General features: G+C 50.9%; 1 protein-coding gene across 1 annotated transcript in view; it reads left to right on the top strand.

The window, feature by feature from the left end:
- The window catches only part of DPP10 (dipeptidyl peptidase like 10), a 286,712-nt gene that overhangs the window by 168,888 nt on the left and 96,329 nt on the right, over positions 1-21,495 (top strand). Inside the window, exons 4-5 of the mRNA XM_073634583.1 lie at positions 1,587-1,681; positions 4,605-4,679. Coding sequence (XP_073490684.1) covers positions 1,587-1,681; positions 4,605-4,679 — 170 coding nt within the window. The remainder of the gene's footprint in view (positions 1-1,586; positions 1,682-4,604; positions 4,680-21,495) is intronic.

Here is a 21,495-nt window from a genome sequence, read left to right as displayed (position 1 = left end):
GCACGTAGATGGGATGTAGAGGCATTGGGGGCACATAGATGGGATGTAGAGGCATTGGGGGCACATAGATGGGATGTAGAGGCATTGGATGCACATAGATGGGGTGTAGAGGCATTGGGGGCACATAAGTGGAATGTAGAGACATTGGGGGCACATAAGTGGGATGTAGAGGCATTGGGGGCACATAGATGGGATGTAGAGACATAGGGGGCACATAGATGGGATGTAGAGGTGTCGGATACACGTAGATGGGATGTAGAGGCATTGGGGGCACATAGATGGGAAGTAGAGGCATCGGATGCACATAGATGGGATGTAGAATCATTGGGGGCACATAAGTGGGATGTAGAGACATAGAGGGCACATAGATGGGATGTAGAGGCATCAGATGCACGTAGATGGGATGTAGAGGCATTGGGGGCACATAAGTGGGATGTAGAGGCATTGGGGGCACATAGATGGGATGTAGAGGCATTGGGGGCACATAAGTGGGATGTAGAGGCATTGGGGGCATATAGATGGGATGTAGAGGCATTGGGGGCACATAAGTGGGATGTAGAGGCATTGGGGGCACATAGATGGGATGTAGAGGCATTGGGGGCACATAAGTGGGATGTAGAGGCATTGGGGGCACATAAGTGGGATGCAGAGGCATTGGGGGCACATAGATGGGATGTAGAGGCATCAGATGCACGTAGATGGAATGTAGAGGCATTGGGGGCACATAAGTGGGATGTAGAGGCATTGGGGGCACATAGATGGGATGTAGAGGCATCAGATGCACGTAGATGGGATGTAGAGGCATTGGGGGCACATAAGTGGGATGTAGAGGCATTGGGGGCACATAGATGGGATGTAGAGGCATTGGGGGCACATAAGTGGGATGTAGAGGCATTGGGGGCACATAGATGGGATGTAGAGGCATTGGGGGCACATAGATGGGATGTAGAGGCATCAGATGCACGTAGATGGGATGTAGAGGCATTGGGGGCACATAAGTGGGATGTAGAGGCATTGGGGGCACATAGATGGGATGTAGAGGCATTGGGGGCACATAGATGGGATGTAGAGGCATCAGATGCACGTAGATGGGATGTAGAGGCATTGGGGGCACATAAGTGGGATGTAGAGGCATTGGGGGCACATAGATGGGATGTAGAGACATTGGGGGCACATAAGTGGGATGTAGAGGCATTGGGGGCACATAAGTGGGATGCAGAGGCATTGGGGGCACATAGATGGGATGTAGAGGCATCAGATGCACGTAGATGGGATGTAGAGGCATTGGGGGCACATAAGTGGGATGTAGAGGCATTGGGGGCACATAGATGGGATGTAGAGACATTGGGGGCACATAAGTGGGATGTAGAGGCATTGGGGGCACATAAGTGGGATGCAGAGGCATTGGGGGCACATAGATGGGATGTAGAGGCATCAGATGCACGTAGATGGGATGTAGAGGCATTGGGGGCACATAAGTGGGATGTAGAGGCAGTGGGGGCACATAGATGGGATGTAGAGGCATTGGAGGCACATAGATAGAATTTGGTTCTGAGGCATGATGGGTAATATTTCCTCTCTTCCAGAACATGAAGTCGTCTACAAGAGTCGGGACGGTTACGTCTTCAAATTGAACGTAGAAAGCAGCGAGATGTCCACACTTCTGGAGAACTCCACCTTTGTAAGTTTCACAAATCTCTGGATCAAATCACTGCGGGGGGTCAGACATAGTGATGGGGGGACCAAGATTATCACTGCGGGGGGGGTCAGACATAGTGATGGGGGGACCAAGATAATCACTGCGGGGGGGTCAGACATAGTGATGGGGGGACCAAGATTATCACTGCGGGGGGGTCAGACATAGTGATGGGGGGACCAAGATTATCACTGCGGGGGGGTCAGACATAGTGATGAGGGGACCAAGATTATCACTGCGGGGGGTGGGGGTGGGTCCGACATAGTGATGGGGGGACCAATATTATCACTGCGGGGGGTCAGACATAGTGATGGGGGACCAAGATTATCACTGCGGGGGGGTCAGACATAGTGATGGGGGGACCAAGATGATCACTGCGGGGGGTGGGGGGGGGTCCGACATAGTGATGGGGGACCAAGATTATCACTGCGGGGGGGTCAGACATAGTGATGGGGGACCAAGATTATCACTGCGGGGGGTGGGGGGGGTCCGACATAGTGATGGGGGACCAAGATTATCACTGCGGGGGGTCAGACATAGTGATGGGGGACCAAGATTATCACTGCGGGGGGGTCAGACATAGTGATGGGGGACCAAGATTATCACTGCGGGGGGGTCAGACATAGTGATGGGGGGACCAAGATGATCACTGCTGGGGGGTCAGACATAGTGATGGGGGGGACCAAGATTATCACTGCGGGGGGGTCAGACATAGTGATGGGGGACCAAGATTATCACTGCGGGGGGGTCAGACATAGTGATGGGGGGACCAAGATGATCACTGCTGGGGGGTCAGACATAGTGATGGGGGGGACCAAGATTATCACTGCGGGGGGGTCAGACATAGTGATGGGGGGACCAATATTATCACTGCGGGGGGTCAGACATAGTGATGGGGGGACCAATATTATCACTGCGGGGGGTCAGACATAGTGATGGGGGACAAAGATTATCACTGTGGGGGGGTCAGACATAGTGATGGGGGACCAAGATTATCACTGCTGGGGAGTCAGACATAGTGATGAGGGGACCAAGATTATCACTGCGGGGGGTGGGGGGGTCCGACATAGTGATGGGGGGACCAATATTATCACTGCGGGGGGTCAGACATAGTGATGGGGGACCAAGATTATCACTGCGGGGGGTGGGGGGGTCCGACATAGTGATGGGGGACCAAGATTATCACTGCGGGGGGTCAGACATAGTGATGGGGGACCAAGATTATCACTGCGGGGGGTGGGGGGGTCCGACATAGTGATGTGGGGACCAATATTATCACTGCGGGGGGTCAGACATAGTGATGGGGGACCAAGATGATCACTGCGGGGGGTGGGGGGGGTCCGACATAGTGATGGGGGACCAAGATTATCACTGCGGGGGGTCAGACATAGTGATGGGGGACCAAGATTATCACTGCCGGGGGGTCAGACATAGTGATGGGGGACCAAGATTATCACTGCGGGGGGTGGGGGGGGGTCCGACATAGTGATGGGGGACCAAGATTATCACTGCGGGGGGGGTCAGGCATAGTGATGGGGGACCAAGATTATCACTGCGGGGGGGGTCAGGCATAGTGATGGGGGACCAAGATTATCACTGCGGGGGGGTCAGACATAGTGATGGGGGACCAAGATTATCACTGCGGGGGGGGGTCAGGCATAGTGATGGGGGACCAAGATTATCACTGCGGGGGGGGGGGGGTCAGGCACAGTGATGGGGGACCAAGATTATCACTGCGGGGGGGGTCAGACATAATGACCGAGGGGCAAAATTATTACTATTGGAGGGTCAGAAATAGTGGGAAGGGACAAAAATTATTAATGAAAGGTGATTCCTGACTGGTGGGGAATATAAACAAACAGCTGGGATAGTGTAAAAAAATAGTTTGGTCCCCCCAGAATTCATATCAGGACCTTGATGTCTAGTATGAATTTTAAGGGTGACTCCAAGAAAAAACAAAAAAGTGTGTAGGGTCCCCCCAAATTCCATACTAGACCCTTATCTAAGCATGCGGCCTGCCTGGCCAGGAAAGAATTAAACAAGTGTTCACCCCTGAACCATTCTTGGCCACATGCCCTCAACACGAGGGGGAAGGCACCATGCCAGGGGGGACCGTGGCCCAGTGGTTGTGGGGGTCTGTGGCTGGGGGGCTTATCAGAATGTGGAAGCCCCCTATAAAAATAATTACCCCTATTCATTTATATGTACAATGTAAATCCACCATCAATTGAGACGTTCAGCATTTCAGATCCATGTCAGTCATGATGACCCAGGTCCACCAATCTGCCGAAAGAAAAAAAAACTGCCACTCACAAACATGTCTGAACTCCTCACTTGAGTCCAATCAAATGTCACCTCCCAGGCCACCCCCCCCGCAAGATTAGCAAAGGTGACATCACTGACCATATAAGGACCATATTGAGTCAATGGCAGCACAGAGGTCCCAGTGAAATGGGTGACATTTGGGGACGGTGAAACTGCTAGTTTGGACACATTTTTGCCAGAAGCAAAATCCATAATTTTACTAAAAAAATTAAGTTTGGGAAAGTCACTCGGCTCCTCAAAATTATTCTACAAACCCTGAAAAGCCATCCGGAGGTTTCAATGAACATTCCCAGATTTTTACACATTTTTGTTCCCAATAAGTCCTCTGTTGTCCTGGACCTCTACTCTCTATGAAGTCCATAGTATAGTGGTTGACTCTTGTCTTGTGTCATCTCCTCATTTCACCCACTATCTGCTCAGCAGCAAATAGGAATTCCTTATACTTGGTGTCACCCTGGAGGCGCCATCATAGATCTATGAATATTGGACCCGGCAATGTGATGAGAACACTAGAATGTAGATGTTCCTCTGCCACCTTCCATCCTCCAGTAATTCCACTTCTTCCTCTTGTTTTGTCTTCCAGGTAACATTCAAAGCGTCTCACTATTCGGTGTCTCCAGACCTGCGATATGTCCTGCTGGCCTATGACGTCAAACAGGTGAAGGATTTCTAATGCAATATTTACACCTCCGGTGGTTGTGTCTGTTCCCATCTGCTCAGCCAATCCCTTCTGTCCCATCACCACCTTCCTATTCATAAGGATGATGTATGATGATAGGGCGATGTATGATGATGGGATGATGTATGATGATGGGATGATGTATGATGATGGGATGATGTATGATGATGGGGCGATGTATGATGATGGGATGATGTATGATGATGGGATGATGTATGATGATGGGATGATGTATGATGATGGGATGATGTATGATGATGGGGCGATGTATGATGATGGGACAATGTACAATGATGGGATGATGTATAATGAGGGTGTGTCTACATTTGGTTGGTGATGTTCAGCCTGGACATTAGACACATTGAATCTGTATAGTATGTGCTTATCCAATCATAATATAACTTTATTGAAAGGGAGCATCTGATTGGTTACGTTGGTAACTGGAAGAACCTTTCCTCTTTATTACCGGATACCACCATAAACCCCCTTTATTATTTGTTGCCACCATAAATCCCTCCTCTTTATTATCTGTTGCCACCATAAATCCCTCCTCTTTATTACCTGTTGCCAATTTTAAGCCCCGCTCTAAATTACCTGAATCCCCCATTGCTTCCATCGTTGCTTGTTCTGCTCTTTCCCATAATGACATAGTGATTGGCAGGAATGGAGGCGTCCTAGACTGGGAGGCACCATAAACTGGAAGCTGTCACTTAAAAGCTGTCACTCAGAACTATCACTTGGAGACGTTACTAAAGAGTCATCACCAGGAGTCATCACTCGGAAGCCATCATTTAAGAGTCATCACCAGGAGTCATCACTCAGGAGCCATCATTCAAGAGTCATCACCAGGAGAGTAGTCATCACTCAGGAGCCATCTCTCCAGAGTCATCATTCAAGAGTCATCACCGGGAGAGTAGTCATCACTCAGGAGCCATCTCTCCAGAGTCATCATTCAAGAGTCATCACCAGGAGAGTAGTCATCACTCAGGAGCCATCTCTCCAGAGTCATCATTCAAGAGTCATCACCGGGAGAGTAGTCATCACTCAGGAGCCATCTCTCCAGAGTCATCATTCAGGAGTCATCACTCAGGAGCCACCATTCAGGAGTCCTCATTCAAAAGTCATCACTTGGGAAGTGTCTCTCGGGAGCCACATACAGTATGTATATAAGAATTTATGTGTTAAGGCTGATCACCGGGGATGGATGAAATAAGAATACAGAGATTTCCATTGGATGGTGGTTGAGTTGGATCACCCTGAGAATGGCGACTGATCTTTCCATGGTGCTCACAATAAGAAGGTTTTTCATAGCTGCCATGGGCATGGGCAGGCCTTCTGATGGATTCCAAAGGAAGTGCAGACATCTTGCAGAGTTTTTCTGCATTATAAAGAAGTTAATTTCTGGTTGCTGATCGACATATGAAACTCATTTATTGAGATGACACTCATCCCGCTTCCCGCCATGATGTCTAGAGAGACGTGCGCTGTGACGACCCCCCTCGGCTGACTCAATCTAATTGACACCGTTAGCCACTAACTACATATTTCAGACCTCAGGCGAAATCCATTTCCAGAGACTTGAAATCAAAGGGCAGAAATGTTTCTTTTGTTTAATACGCGCCATAAAAATCCCATCATGAGTCTTGTCGCTCTGACATTTTAGTAAAATGAAAAATGTGAATGTGTGCGAATGGAGCGTGTGGTTATTGTGTGCCGTCACTTCATCTTCCTGCCGCACAGAGGTGACTAGCGAGGTTTAATTAAACGTGCCGCCTGAAAGGGAACATGAGATAAATGCCGGAGAGAGAGAAGCCTGACCTCCACAAGCGAGTATTACCAGAGGAGGCCAGAGCAGCCGATCAACCTTCACTTACCAGACCAGTCAGTCCAAGATACCACCAATACATACTATGACCAGAGGTCATCACAGCAGCCAATTATGAGTAATCACAAGTGATTTGTGTGAAACGCGTCAACTATGCTCCTGTGTTTTTGTCTGGCATGGTGACAATAAAGAACTAAGATTTTGACTCCACTGTGGTGTGCCACCATCTTCCTTGTTTCACAGCAGCCAATCAACCTTCATCACCAGACCAGCCAGTCCAAGATATCACCATTAGATACTCCATGTCACTCCATGATACCACCAATAAAGATGTATGGAATCAACAAGGCACGTTGTGTGTTATGGTAGAACAAATGGCCATGTTGTTTACCAGGGGCCCAGTGGAGGAGGGTTTTTGGGGATTTAAGGATCTCAGTGAGAGGGGAGCTGTATTGACTGGGAAGAGTCCAAAGGGTGATGGGCTTATGTTGTCTAAAAGGAGCCCAAAAAGGAGAAGGGCTCAGCTGGATCTCAGGAGCCCAGTGAGGGAAAAGGGCTCAGCTGGATCTCAGGAGCCCAGTGAGGGAAAAGGGCTTGGTTGGATCTCAGGAGCCCAGTGGGGGAAGGGCACAGTTGTATCTCAGGAGCCCAGTGAGGGGAAATGGCTTGGTGGATCTTAGGAGCCTAGTGGGGGGGGGGGGGGGGGGGCTTGGTTGAATCTCAGGAGCCCTGTGGGGGAAGGGCTCAGTTGGTTCTCAGGAGCCCAGTGAGGGGGAGGGTCTGTTTTCTCCTTTTAGGAATCCAGGTGAGGGATGGGCTATGTTGGTTCTCAGGAGCCCAGTGGAGGAGGGGTTGTGCTTGCTCTCAGGATTCCATTGGGGGAGGGGTTGTGTAGATTTGTCAGCATGCCAGACATTGGGACTGATTAGGATTCTCACTGAGCGTCTCTCCACTTTCTTCTGTCAGAAGAACTAATTTCCTCGTAATGAGAGACGTCTTTTCATTGCCCTCGTCTGGGGAGATCTCGTTATTCCTCCGCACCCCTCCCCCTCTCCCCCCAACCCATTCCATCGCTCATCTGCAGATTCACAACTGTGTAACCAAATCAGTGCCGCAGAATATTCCGTAAACACCGGAGATTATTCCGTATACACCGGAGAATATTCCGTATACGGGAGAAAATTCTGTATACACCGGAAAATATTCCATATATACAGGAAAATATTCTGTATACACCGGAGAAAATTCCGTATACAGGAGAATATTCCATATACACCAAAGACTTGTAGGGTCACCACTTCTACCCCCCCCCCCATCAAATATACAGCACAGGAACATCCCTAAGGCCAGTCCCTCAGTCAGTGTGGCCCCTGTACATTGTTCTCAGTCAGTGTGGCCCCTGTACATTGTTCTCAGGCCAGTCCCTCAGTCAGTGTGGCCCCTGTACATTGTTCTCAGTCAGTGTGGCCCCTGTACATTGTTCTCAGTCAGTGTGGCCCCTGTACATTGTTCTCAGTCAGTGTGGCCCCTGTACATTGTTCTCAGTCAGTGTGGCGACTGTACATTGTTCTCAGGCCAGTCCCTCAGTCAGTGTGGCGACTGTACATTGTTCTCAGGCCAGTCCCTCAGTCAGTGTGGCCCCTTTCATCAGGCCAGTCCCTCAGTCAGTGTGGCCCCTTTAATCAGGCCAGTCCCTCAGTCAGTGTGGCCCTGTACATTGTTCTCAGGCCTGTCCCTCAGTCAATGTGGCCTCTGTACTTTTTTCTCAGTCAGTGTGGCCCCTGTACATTATTCTCAGTCAGTGTGGCCCCTTTAATCAGGCCTGTCCCTCAGTCAATGTGGCCCCTGTACATTTTTCTCAGTCAGTATGGCCCCTGTACATTATTCTCAGTCAGTGTGGCCCCTGTACCTTGTTCTCAGTCAGTGTGGCCCCTTTACATTGTTCTCAGGCCAGTCCCTCAGTCAGTGTGGCCCCTGTACATTATTCTTAGGCCTGTCCCTCAGTCAATGTGGCCCCTGTACATTTTTCTCAGTCAGTGTGGCCCCTGTACATTGTTCTCAGTCAGTGTGGCCCCTGTACATTATTCTCAGTCAGTGTGGCCCCTGTACCTTGTTCTCAGTCAGTGTGGCCCCTGTACATTGTTCTCAGTCAGTGTGGCCCCTGTACATTGTTCTCAGTCAGTGTGGCCCCTGTACATTGTTCTCAGTCAGTGTAGCCCCTGTACATTGTTCTCAGTCAGTGTGGCCCCTGTACATTGTTCTCAGTCAGTGTGGCCCCTGTACATTGTTCTCAGTCAGTGTGGCCCCTGTACATTGTTCTCAGTCAGTGTGGCCCCTGTACATTGTTCTCAGTCAGTGTGGCCCCTGTACATTGTTCTCAGTCAGTGAGGCCCCTGTACATTGTTCTCAGTCAGTGTGGCCCCTGTACATTGTTCTCAGTCAGTGTGGCCCCTGTACATTGTTCTCAGTCAGTGTGGCCCCTGTACATTGTTCTCAGTCAGTGTGGCCCCTGTACATTGTTCTCAGTCAGTGAGGCCCCTGTACATTGTTCTCAGTCAGTGTGGCCCCTGTACATTGTTCTCAGTCAGTGTGGCCCCTGTACATTGTTCTCAGTCAGTGTGGCCCCTGTACAATGCTTCAGAAAGAGAACGGAGCGTCCGTGTCATTTGTATTGTCTTTTGTTTCCTCAGAATTCAGAAGAATCTAATTACGGGGATTTTATGAGATAATTAATCTAGGAGAGATAATGACAGAAGGCGCGCAGACTGTGACTCCCGGGATTAGCGATTCTATCATAAATGCTCCACAAAGATCTCTCTTCATCTGAAATGAGTTCATGTTCCCCTAATCTGGAACATTAATAAATTCCATTCAAATGATCCTGTAGCTCTGTGCTGGGATGTCAGACAAGTCCCTCCAGGACCAGGAAAGGGTTTCAGGACTTTCTAAGTGACATAAAAGTCTTCTTTTCCCCCGTAGGCTTCCATGTTGGGTTTCCAGATCTGGATTCTCATCACTCTGTACATACAAATACAGATCTGCTCTATACAACCAGATCCAATGTTTGTTTTTTGTTAAGGGTTAGCTTCGTTAAACTTTTATGACAGTTCATCCATTGCCAACGTTCAGCAGAAGAACAAAACAAACTGAGATTCAATGTTACTGGAATGTCTGGAAGGCTGACCTCCATGACATCACATATAAAGCTGAACTGTATCTACAACCCAGACATCACCTATAAAGTCCTGCAGGTGCTAGATCTCTATGACATCCTTCTTCAACCAAGGTACCGTGGCACCCTGGAGTGCTTTCTGGGTTCTTCAAGGGTGGCATTAGCAAAATTATCAAACATTTCCCCAAAATTTTCAGCAAACCAGCTGGCTATGACATCCCTAACCCTATAGGATCTAGAACTCCATGACATCCCTAACCCTGTAGGATCTAGAACTCTATTACATCACTAAACCTTTAGGATCTAGAACTCTATGACATCACTAACCCTCTAGGATCTAGAACTCTATGACATCACTAACCCCGTAGGATCTAGAACTCTATGACATCACTAACCCTCTAGGATCTAGAACTCTATGACATCACTAACCCTCTAGGATCTAGAACTCTATGTCATCACTAACCCTGTAGGATCTAGAACTCTATGCATCAATAACCCTGTAGGATCTAGAACACTATGACATCACTAACCCTGTAGGATCTAGAACACTATGACATCACTAACCCTGTCAGATCTAGAACTCTGTGACATCACTTATATAAACAGATGTCATCTGAGGGCAAGGCTGAGCCATTTGATGAACTGATGGAATATTGGAGGAATCCAGGGTTGTATGACCCGTATCCTTGGATATCCTCGGAGAGAAAAGTTCTGGATGAAGGTGGACTGTCTGAGATATCACGATACTTTTCATGTTGTATTCAGACATTGTACTGATCCTTCCCTATAAATAACTCATCAAAGCTCCCATCCCCCGAGACCCTCCTCAATAATTAATCGTCTACAAATAATCAGGAGCTTACACTGAACATGTAATGAGGATCCCGTGTGTAATGGATACTGTCTGCGACCCGCTATGTGTCCTCTACATAGGAAACCAACTTCAATTACCAAAGAGAAGCATCAACATTTCCATCATTCTGTCTATCCTTCTTTTTATTGGTTGTCCATCCAAATCTCTCATCTAGAACAATGACACCCTGACACTTGGGGGTCCAGAACAATGACACCCCGACACTTGGGGGTCCCAGAACAATGACACCCCAACACTTGGGGGTCCCAGAACAATGACACACTGACACTTGGGGGTCCAGAACAATGACACCCCGACACTTGGGGGTCCCAGAACAATGACACCCCGACACTTGGGGGTCCCAGAACAATGACACCCTGACACTTGGGGGTCCAGTACAATGACACCCCGACACTTGGGGGTCCCAGAACAATGACACCCCGACACTTGGGGGTCCAGAACAATGACACCCTGACACTTGGGGGTCCAGAACAATGACACCCTGACACTTGGGGGTCCAGAACAATGACACCCCGACACTTGGGGGTCCCAGAACAATGACACCCCGACACTTGGGGGTCCCAGAACAATGACACCCCGACACTTGGGGGTCCCAGAACAATGACACCCCGACACTTGGGGGTCCAGAACAATGACACGCTGACACTTGGGGGTCCCAGAACAATGACACCCTGACACTTGGGGGTCCCAGAACAATGACAAACTGACACTTTGGGGGTCCCAGAACAATGACACCCCGACACTTGGGGGTCCCAGAACAATGACACCCCGACACTTGGGGGTCCAGAACAATGACACGCTGACACTTGGGGGTTCAGTACAATGACACCCTGACACTTGGGGGTCCAGAACAATGACACCCTGACACTTTGGGGGTCCCAGAACAATGACACTACGACACTTGGGGGTCCCAGAACAATGACACCCCAACACTTGGGGGTCCCAGAACAATGACACCCTGACACTTGGGGGCCCAGAACAATGACACCCTGACACTTGGGGGTCCCAGAACAATGACACCCTGAAACTTGGGGGTCCAGAACAATGACACCCTGAAACTTGACGGTCCAGAACAATGACACACTGACACTTTGGGGTCCCAGAACAATGACACACTGACACTTGGGGGTCCAGTACAATGACACACTGACACTTGGGGGTCCCAGAAAAATGACACCCTGACACTTGGGGGTCCCAGAACAATGACACCCTGACACTTGGGGGTCCCAGAACAATGACACCCTGACACTTGGGGGTCCAGTACAATGACACACTGACACTTGGGGGTCCAGAACAATGACACACTGACACTTGGGGGTCCAGTACAATAACACACTGACACTTGGGGGTCCAGAACAATGACACACTGACACTTGGGGGTCCAGAACAATGACACACTGACACTTGGGGGTCCAGAACAATGACACCCTGACACTTGGGGGTCCCAGAACAATGACACCCTGACACTTGGGGGTCCAGAACAATGACACACTGACACTTGGTGGTTCAGAACAATGACACCCTGACACTTGGGGGTCCAGAACAATGACACCCTGACACTTGGGGGTCCAGAACAATGACACACTGACACTTGGGGGTCCAGAACAATGACACACTGACACTTGGGGGTCCAGAACAATGACACCCCGACACCTGGGGGTCCAGAACAATGACACGCTGACACTTGGTGGTTCAGAACAATGACACGCTGACACTTGGGGGTCCAGAACAATGACACCCTGACACTTGGGGGTCCAGAACAATGACACCCTGACACTTGGGGGTCCAGAACAATGACACCCCGACACTTGGGGGTCCCAGAACAATGACACCCCGACACTTGGGGGTCCCAGAACAATGACACCCTGTCACTTGGGGGTCCAGAACAATGACACCCTGACACTTGGGGGTCCCAGAACAATGACACCCTGAAACTTGAGGGTCCAGAACAATGACACGCTGACACTTGGGGGTCCCAGAACAATGACACACTGACACTTGGTGGTCCAGAACAATGACACCCTGACACTTGGGGGTCCCAGAACAACGACACCCCGACACTTGGGGGTCCAGAACAATGACACACTGACACCTGGGGGTCCCAGAACAATGACACACTGACACTTGGGGGTCCCAGAACAATGACACCCTGACACTTGGGGGTCCCAGAACAATGACACCCCGACACTTGGGGGTCCCAGAACAATGACACACTGACACTTGGGGGTCCAGTACAATGACACCCCGACACTTGGGGGTCCCAGAACAATAACACCCTGACACTTGGGGGTCCCAGAACAATGACACCCCGACACTTGGGGGTCCCAGAACAATGACACACTGACACTTGGGGGTCCAGTACAATGACACACTGACACTTGGGGGTCCCAGAACAATGACACCCTGACACTTGGGGGTCCAGAACAACGACACACTGACACTTGGGGGTCCAGTACAATGACACACTGACACTTGGGGGTCCAGAACAATAACACACTGACACTTGGGGGTCCAGAACAATGACACCCTGACACTTGGGGGTCCAGAACAATGACACCCTGACACTTGGGGGTCCCAGAACAATGACACCCTGACACTTGGGGGTCCAGAACAATGACACACTGACACTTGGGGGTCCAGAACAATGACACCCTGACACTTGGGGGTCCCAGAACAATGACAGCCTGACACTTGGGGGTCCCAGAACAATGACACACTGACACTTGGGGGTCCAGAACAATGACACCCTGACACTTGGGGGTCCAGAACAATGACACCCTGACACTTGGGGGTCCCAGAACAATGACACACTGACACTTGCGGTACAGAACAATGACACACTGACACTTGGTGGATCAGAACAATGACACGCTGACACTTGGGGGTCCCAGAACAATGACACACTGACACTTGGGGGTCCAGAACAATGACACCCTGACACTTGGGGGTCCAGAACAATGACACACTGACACTTGGGGGTCCCAGAACAATGACACCCTGACACTTGAGGGTCCAGAACAATGACACCCTGACACTTGGGGGTCCCAGAACAATGACACCCTGACACTTGGGGGTCCAGAACAATGACACACTGACACTTGGGGGTCCCAGAACAATGACACCCTGACACTTGGGGGTCCAGAACAATGACACCCTGACACTTGGGGGTCCAGAACAATGACACACTGACACTTGGGGGTCCCAGAACAATGACACCCTGACACTTGGGGGTCCAGAACAATGACACACTGACACTTGGGGGTCCAGAACAATGACACACTGACACTTGGTGGTCCAGAACAATGACACCCTGACACTTGGTGGTCCAGAAAAATGACACACTGACACTTGGGGGTCCAGAACAATGACACACTGACACTTGGGGGTCCAGTACAATGACACACTGACACTTGGGGGTCCAGAACAATAACACACTGACACTTGGGGGTCCAGAACAATGACACACTGACACTTGGGGGTCCAGTACAATGACACACTGACACTTGGGGGTCCAGAACAATGACACACTGACACTTGGGGGTCCAGTACAATGACACACTGACACTTGGTGGTCCAGAACAATGACACACTGACACTTGGGGGTCCAGTACAATGACACACTGACACTTGGGGGTCCAGAACAATAACACACTGACACTTGGGGGTCCAGAACAATGACACCCTGACACTTGGGGGTCCAGAACAATGACACACTGACACTTGGGGTACAGAACAATGACACACTGACACTTGGGGGTCCAGAACAATGACACCCTGACACTTGGGGGTCCAGAACAATGACACACTGACACTTGGGGTACAGAACAATGACACCCTGACACTTGGGGGTCCAGAACAATGACACCCTGACACTTGGTGGTTCAGAACAATGACATGCTGACACTTGGGGGTCCCAGAACAATGACACACTGACACTTGGGGGTCCAGAACAATGACACCCTGACACTTGGGGGTCCAGAACAATGACACCCTGACACTTGGGGGTCCAGAACAATGACACACTGACACTTGGGGGTCCCAGAACAATGACACCCTGACACTTGAGGGTCCAGAACAATGACACCCTGACACTTGGGGGTCCCAGAACAATGTCACCCTGACACTTTGGGGTCCAGAACAATGACACCCTGACACTTGGGGGTCCAGAACAATGACACACTAACACTTGGGGGTCCCAGAACAATGACACCCTGACTCTTGGGGGTCCAGAACAATGACACATTGACACTTGGGGGTCCAGAACAATGACACACTGACACTTGGTGGTCCAGAACAATGACACCCTGACACTTGGTGGTCCAGAACAATGACACACTGACACTTGGGGGTCCAGTACAATGACACACTGACACTTGGGGGTCCCAGAACAATGACACACTGACACTTGGGGGTCCAGAACAATGACACGCTGACACTTGGGGGTCCCAGAACAATGACACCCTGACACTTGGGGGTCCCAGAACAATGACACACTGACACTTGGGGACCCAGAACAATGACACACTGACACTTGGGAGTCCAGAACAATGACACACTGACACTTGGGGGTCCAGAACAATGACACACTGACACTTGGGGATCCAGAACAATGACACACTGATACTTGGGGGTCCAGAACAATGACACACTGACACTTGGGGGTCCAGAACAATGACACACTGACACTTGGTGGTCCAGAACAATGACACACTGACACTTGGGGGTCCCAGAACAATGACACACTGACACTTGGTGGTCCAGAACAATGACACACTGACACTTGGGGATCCAGAACAATGACACACTGATACTTGGGGGTCCAGAACAATGACACACTGACACTTGGGGGTCCAGAACAATGACACACTGACACTTGGTGGTCCAGAACAATGACACACTGACACTTGGGGGTCCCAGAACAATTACACACTGACACTTGGGGGTCCCAGAACAATGACACACTGACACTTTGATGGTCTCAGAACAATGACACCCTGACACTTGGGGGTCCCAGAACAATGACGCACTGACACTTGGGGGTCCAGAACAATGACACCCTGACACTTGGTGGTCCAGAACAATGACACACTGACACTTTGATGGTCTCAGAACAATGACACCCTGACACTTGGGGGTCCAGAACAATGACACACTGACACTTGGTGGTCCAGAACAATGACACCCTGACACTTGGGGGTCCCAGAACAATGACACACTGACACTTGGGGGTCCCAGAACAATGACACACTGACACTTGGGGGTCCAGAACAATGACACACTGACACTTGGTGGTCCAGAACAATGACACCCTGACACTTGGGGGTCCCAGAACAATGACACCCTGACACTTGGGGGTCCAGAACAATGACACACTGACACTTGGTGGTCCGGAACAATGACACGCTGACACTTGGGGGTCCCAGAACAATGACACCCTGACACTTGGGGGTCCAGAACAATGACACACTGACACTTGGGGGTCCAGAACAATGACACACTGACACTTGGTGGTCCAGAACAATGACACCCTGACACTTGGTGGTCCAGAACAATGACACACTGACACTTGGTGGTCCAGAACAATGACACCCTGACACTTGGGGGTCCCAGAACAATGACACCCTGACACTTGGAGATCCAGAACAATGACACACTGACACTTGGGGTTCCCAGAACAATGACACCCTGACACTTGGGGGTCCAGAACAATGACACACTGACACTTTGGGGTCCAGAACAATGACACCCTGACACTTGGGGGTCCAGAACAATGACACACTGACACTTGGGGTCCAGAACAATGACACGCTGACACTTGGGGGTCCAGAACAATGACACGCTGACACTTGGGGGTCCAGAACAATGACACGCTGACACTTGGGGGTCCAGAACAATGACACCCTTACACTTGGGGGTCCAGAACAATGACACCCTGACACTTGGGGGTCCAGAACAATGACACACTGACACTTGGGGGTCCCATAACAATGACACCCTGACACTTGGGGGTCCAGAACAATGACACACTGACACTTGGTGGTTCAGAACAATGACACCCCGACACTTGGAGATCCAGAACAATGACACACTGACACTTGGGGGTCCCAGAACAATGACACACTGACACTTGGGGGTCCAGAACAATGACACACTGACACTTTGGGGGTCCAGAACAATGACACGCTGACACTTGGGGGTCCCAGAACAATGACACACTGACACTTGGGGTCCAGAACAATGACACCCTGACACTTTGGGGGTCCCAGAACAATGACACCCGACACTTGGGGGTCCCAGAACAATGACACACTGACACTTGGGGGTCCAGAACAATGACACACTGACACTTGGGGTCCAGAACAATGACACATTGACACTTGGGGGTCCAGAACAATGACACCCTGACACTTGGGGGTCCAGAACAATGACATGACACATTGACACTTGGGGGTCCAGAACAATGACACACTGACACTTGGGGGTCCAGAACAATGACACGCTGACACTTGGGGGTCCAGAACAATGACACACTGACACTTGGGGGTCCAGTACAATGACACACTGACACTTGGGGGTCCCAGAACAATGACACCCTGACACTTGGGGGTCCAGAACAATGACACCCTGACACTTGGGGGTCCCAGAACAATGACACCCTGACACTTGGGGGTCCAGTACAATGACACACTGACACTTGGGGGTCCAGAACAATGACACACTGACACTTGGGGGTCCAGTACAATAACACACTGACACTTGGGGGTCCAGAACAATGACACACTGACACTTGGGGGTCCAGAACAATGACACACTGACACTTGGGGGTCCAGAACAATGACACCCTGACACTTGGGGGTCCCAGAACAATGACACCCTGACACTTGGGGGTCCAGAACAATGACACACTGACACTTGGGGGTCCAGAACAATGACACACTGACACTTGGGGGTCCAGAACAATGACACCCCGACACCTGGGGGTCCAGAACAATGACACGCTGACACTTGGTGGTTCAGAACAATGACACGCTGACACTTGGGGGTCCAGAACAATGACACCCTGACACTTGGGGGTCCAGAACAATGACACCCTGACACTTGGGGGTCCAGAACAATGACACCCCGACACTTGGGGGTCCCAGAACAATGACACCCCGACACTTGGGGGTCCCAGAACAATGACACCCTGTCACTTGGGGGTCCAGAACAATGACACCCTGACACTTGGGGGTCCCAGAACAATGACACCCTGAAACTTGAGGGTCCAGAACAATGACACGCTGACACTTGGGGGTCCCAGAACAATGACACACTGACACTTGGTGGTCCAGAACAATGACACCCTGACACTTGGGGGTCCCAGAACAACGACACCCCGACACTTGGGGGTCCAGAACAATGACACACTGACACCTGGGGGTCCCAGAACAATGACACACTGACACTTGGGGGTCCCAGAACAATGACACCCTGACACTTGGGGGTCCCAGAACAATGACACCCCGACACTTGGGGGTCCCAGAACAATGACACACTGACACTTGGGGGTCCAGTACAATGACACCCCGACACTTGGGGGTCCCAGAACAATAACACCCTGACACTTGGGGGTCCCAGAACAATGACACCCCGACACTTGGGGGTCCCAGAACAATGACACACTGACACTTGGGGGTCCAGTACAATGACACACTGACACTTGGGGGTCCCAGAACAATGACACCCTGACACTTGGGGGTCCAGAACAACGACACACTGACACTTGGGGGTCCAGTACAATGACACACTGACACTTGGGGGTCCAGTACAATGACACACTGACACTTGGGGGTCCAGAACAATGACACACTGACACTTGGGGGTCCAGAACAATGACACACTGACACTTGGGGGTCCAGAACAATGACACCCTGACACTTGGGGGTCCCAGAACAATGACACCCTGACACTTGGGGGTCCAGAACAATGACAGCCTGACACTTGGGGGTCCCAGAACAATGACACACTGACACTTGGGGGTCCAGAACAATGACACCCTGACACTTGGGGGTCCCAGAACAATGACACACTGACACTTGCGGTACAGAACAATGACACACTGACACTTGGTGGATCAGAACAATGACACGCTGACACTTGGGGGTCCCAGAACAATGACACACTGACACTTGGGGGTCCAGAACAATGACACCCTGACACTTGGGGGTCCAGAACAATGACACACTGACACTTGGGGGTCCCAGAACAATGACACCCTGACACTTGAGGGTCCAGAACAATGACACCCTGACACTTGGGGGTCCCAGAACAATGACACCCTGACACTTGGGGGTCCAGAACAATGACACCCTGACACTTGGGGGTCCAGAACAATGACACACTGACACTTGGGGGTCCCAGAACAATGACACCCTGACACTTGGGGGTCCAGAACAATGACACCCTGACACTTGGGGGTCCAGAACAATGACACACTGACACTTGGGGGTCCCAGAACAATGACACCCTGACACTTGGGGGTCCAGAACAATGACACCCTGACACTTGGGGGTCCAGAACAATGACACACTGACACTTGGGGGTCCCAGAACAATGACACCCTGACACTTGGGGGTCCAGAACAATGACACACTGACACTTGGGGGTCCAGAACAATGACACACTGACACTTGGGGGTCCAGAACAATGACACACTGACACTTGGGGGTCCAGAACAATGACACACTGACACTTAGGGGTCCAGAACAATGACACCCTGACACTTGGTGGTCCAGAACAATGACACCCTGACACTTGGTGGTCCAGAAAAATGACACACTGACACTTGGGGGTCCAGAACAATGACACACTGACACTTGGGGGTCCAGTACAATGACACACTGACACTTGGGGGTCCAGTACAATGACACACTGACACTTGGGGGTCCAGAACAATAACACACTGACACTTGGGGGTCCAGAACAATGACACACTGACACTTGGGGGTCCCAGAACAATGACACCCTGACACTTGGGGGTCCAGAACAATGACACACTGACACTTGGGGTACAGAACAATGACACACTGACACTTGGTGGTTCAGAACAATGACATGCTGACACTTGGGGGTCCCAGAACAATGACACACTGACACTTGGGGGTCCAGAACAATGACACCCTGACACTTGGGGGTCCCAGAACAATGACACACTGACACTTGGGGGTCCAGAACAATGACACACTGACACTTGGTGGTCCAGAACAATGACACCCTGACACTTGGGGGTCCCAGAACAATGACACCCTGACACTTGGGGGTCCAGAACAATGACACACTGACACTTGGTGGTCCGGAACAATGACACGCTGACACTTGGGGGTCCCAGAACAATGACACCCTGACACTTGGGGGTCCAGAACAATGACACACTGACACTTGGGGGTCCAGAACAATGACACACTGACACTTGGTGGTCCAGAACAATGACACCCTGACACTTGGTGGTCCAGAACAATGACACACTGACACTTGGTGGTCCAGAACAATGACACCCTGACACTTGGGGGTCCAGAACAATGACACACTGACACTTGGAGATCCAGAACAATGACACACTGACACTTGGGGTTCCCAGAACAATGACACCCTGACACTTGGGGGTCCAGAACAATGACACACTGACACTTTGGGGTCCAGAACAATGACACCCTGACACTTGGGGGTCCAGAACAATGACACACTGACACTTGGGGTCCAGAACAATGACACGCTGACACTTGGGGGTCCAGAACAATGACACGCTTACACTTGGGGGTCCAGAACAATGACACGCTGACACTTGGGGGTCCAGAACAATGACACCCTTACACTTGGGGGTCCAGAACAATGACACCCTGACACTTGGGGGTCCAGAACAATGACACACTGACACTTGGGGGTCCCATAACAATGACACCCTGACACTTGGGGGTCCAGAACAATGACACACTGACACTTGGTGGTTCAGAACAATGACACCCCGACACTTGGAGATCCAGAACAATGACACACTGACACTTGGGGGTCCCAGAACAATGACACACTGACACTTGGGGGTCCAGAACAATGACACACTGACACTTTGGGGGTCCAGAACAATGACACGCTGACACTTGGGGGTCCCAGAACAATGACACACTGACACTTGGGGTCCAGAACAATGACACCCTGACACTTTGGGGGTCCCAGAACAATGACACCCGACACTTGGGGGTCCCAGAACAATGACACACTGACACTTGGGGGCCAGAACAATGACACACTGACACTTGGGGTCCAGAACAATGACACATTGACACTTGGGGGTCCAGAACAATGACACCCTGACACTTGGGGGTCCAGAACAATGACATGACACATTGACACTTGGGGGTCCAGAACAATGACACACTGACACTTGGGGGTCCAGAACAATGACACGCTGACACTTGGGGGTCCAGAACAATGACACACTGACACTTGGGGGTCCAGTACAATGACACACTGACACTTGGGGGTCCCAGAACAATGACACCCTGACACTTGGGGGTCCAGAACAATGACACCCTGACACTTGGGGGTCCCAGAACAATGACACCCTGACACTTGGGGGTCCAGTACAATGACACACTGACACTTGGGGGTCCAGAACAATGACACACTGACACTTGGGGGTCCAGTACAATAACACACTGACACTTGGGGGTCCAGAACAATGACACACTGACACTTGGGGGTCCAGAACAATGACACACTGACACTTGGGGGTCCAGAACAATGACACCCTGACACTTGGGGGTCCCAGAACAATGACACCCTGACACTTGGGGGTCCAGAACAATGACACACTGACACTTGGGGGTCCAGAACAATGACACACTGACACTTGGGGGTCCAGAACAATGACACCCCGACACCTGGGGGT

This window comes from Aquarana catesbeiana, linkage group LG06 (genome assembly GCF_042186555.1).
Source record: "Aquarana catesbeiana isolate 2022-GZ linkage group LG06, ASM4218655v1, whole genome shotgun sequence".
Lineage (NCBI taxonomy): Eukaryota > Metazoa > Chordata > Amphibia > Anura > Ranidae > Aquarana > Aquarana catesbeiana.
This window is presented reverse-complemented; position numbering and strand designations above follow the sequence as displayed.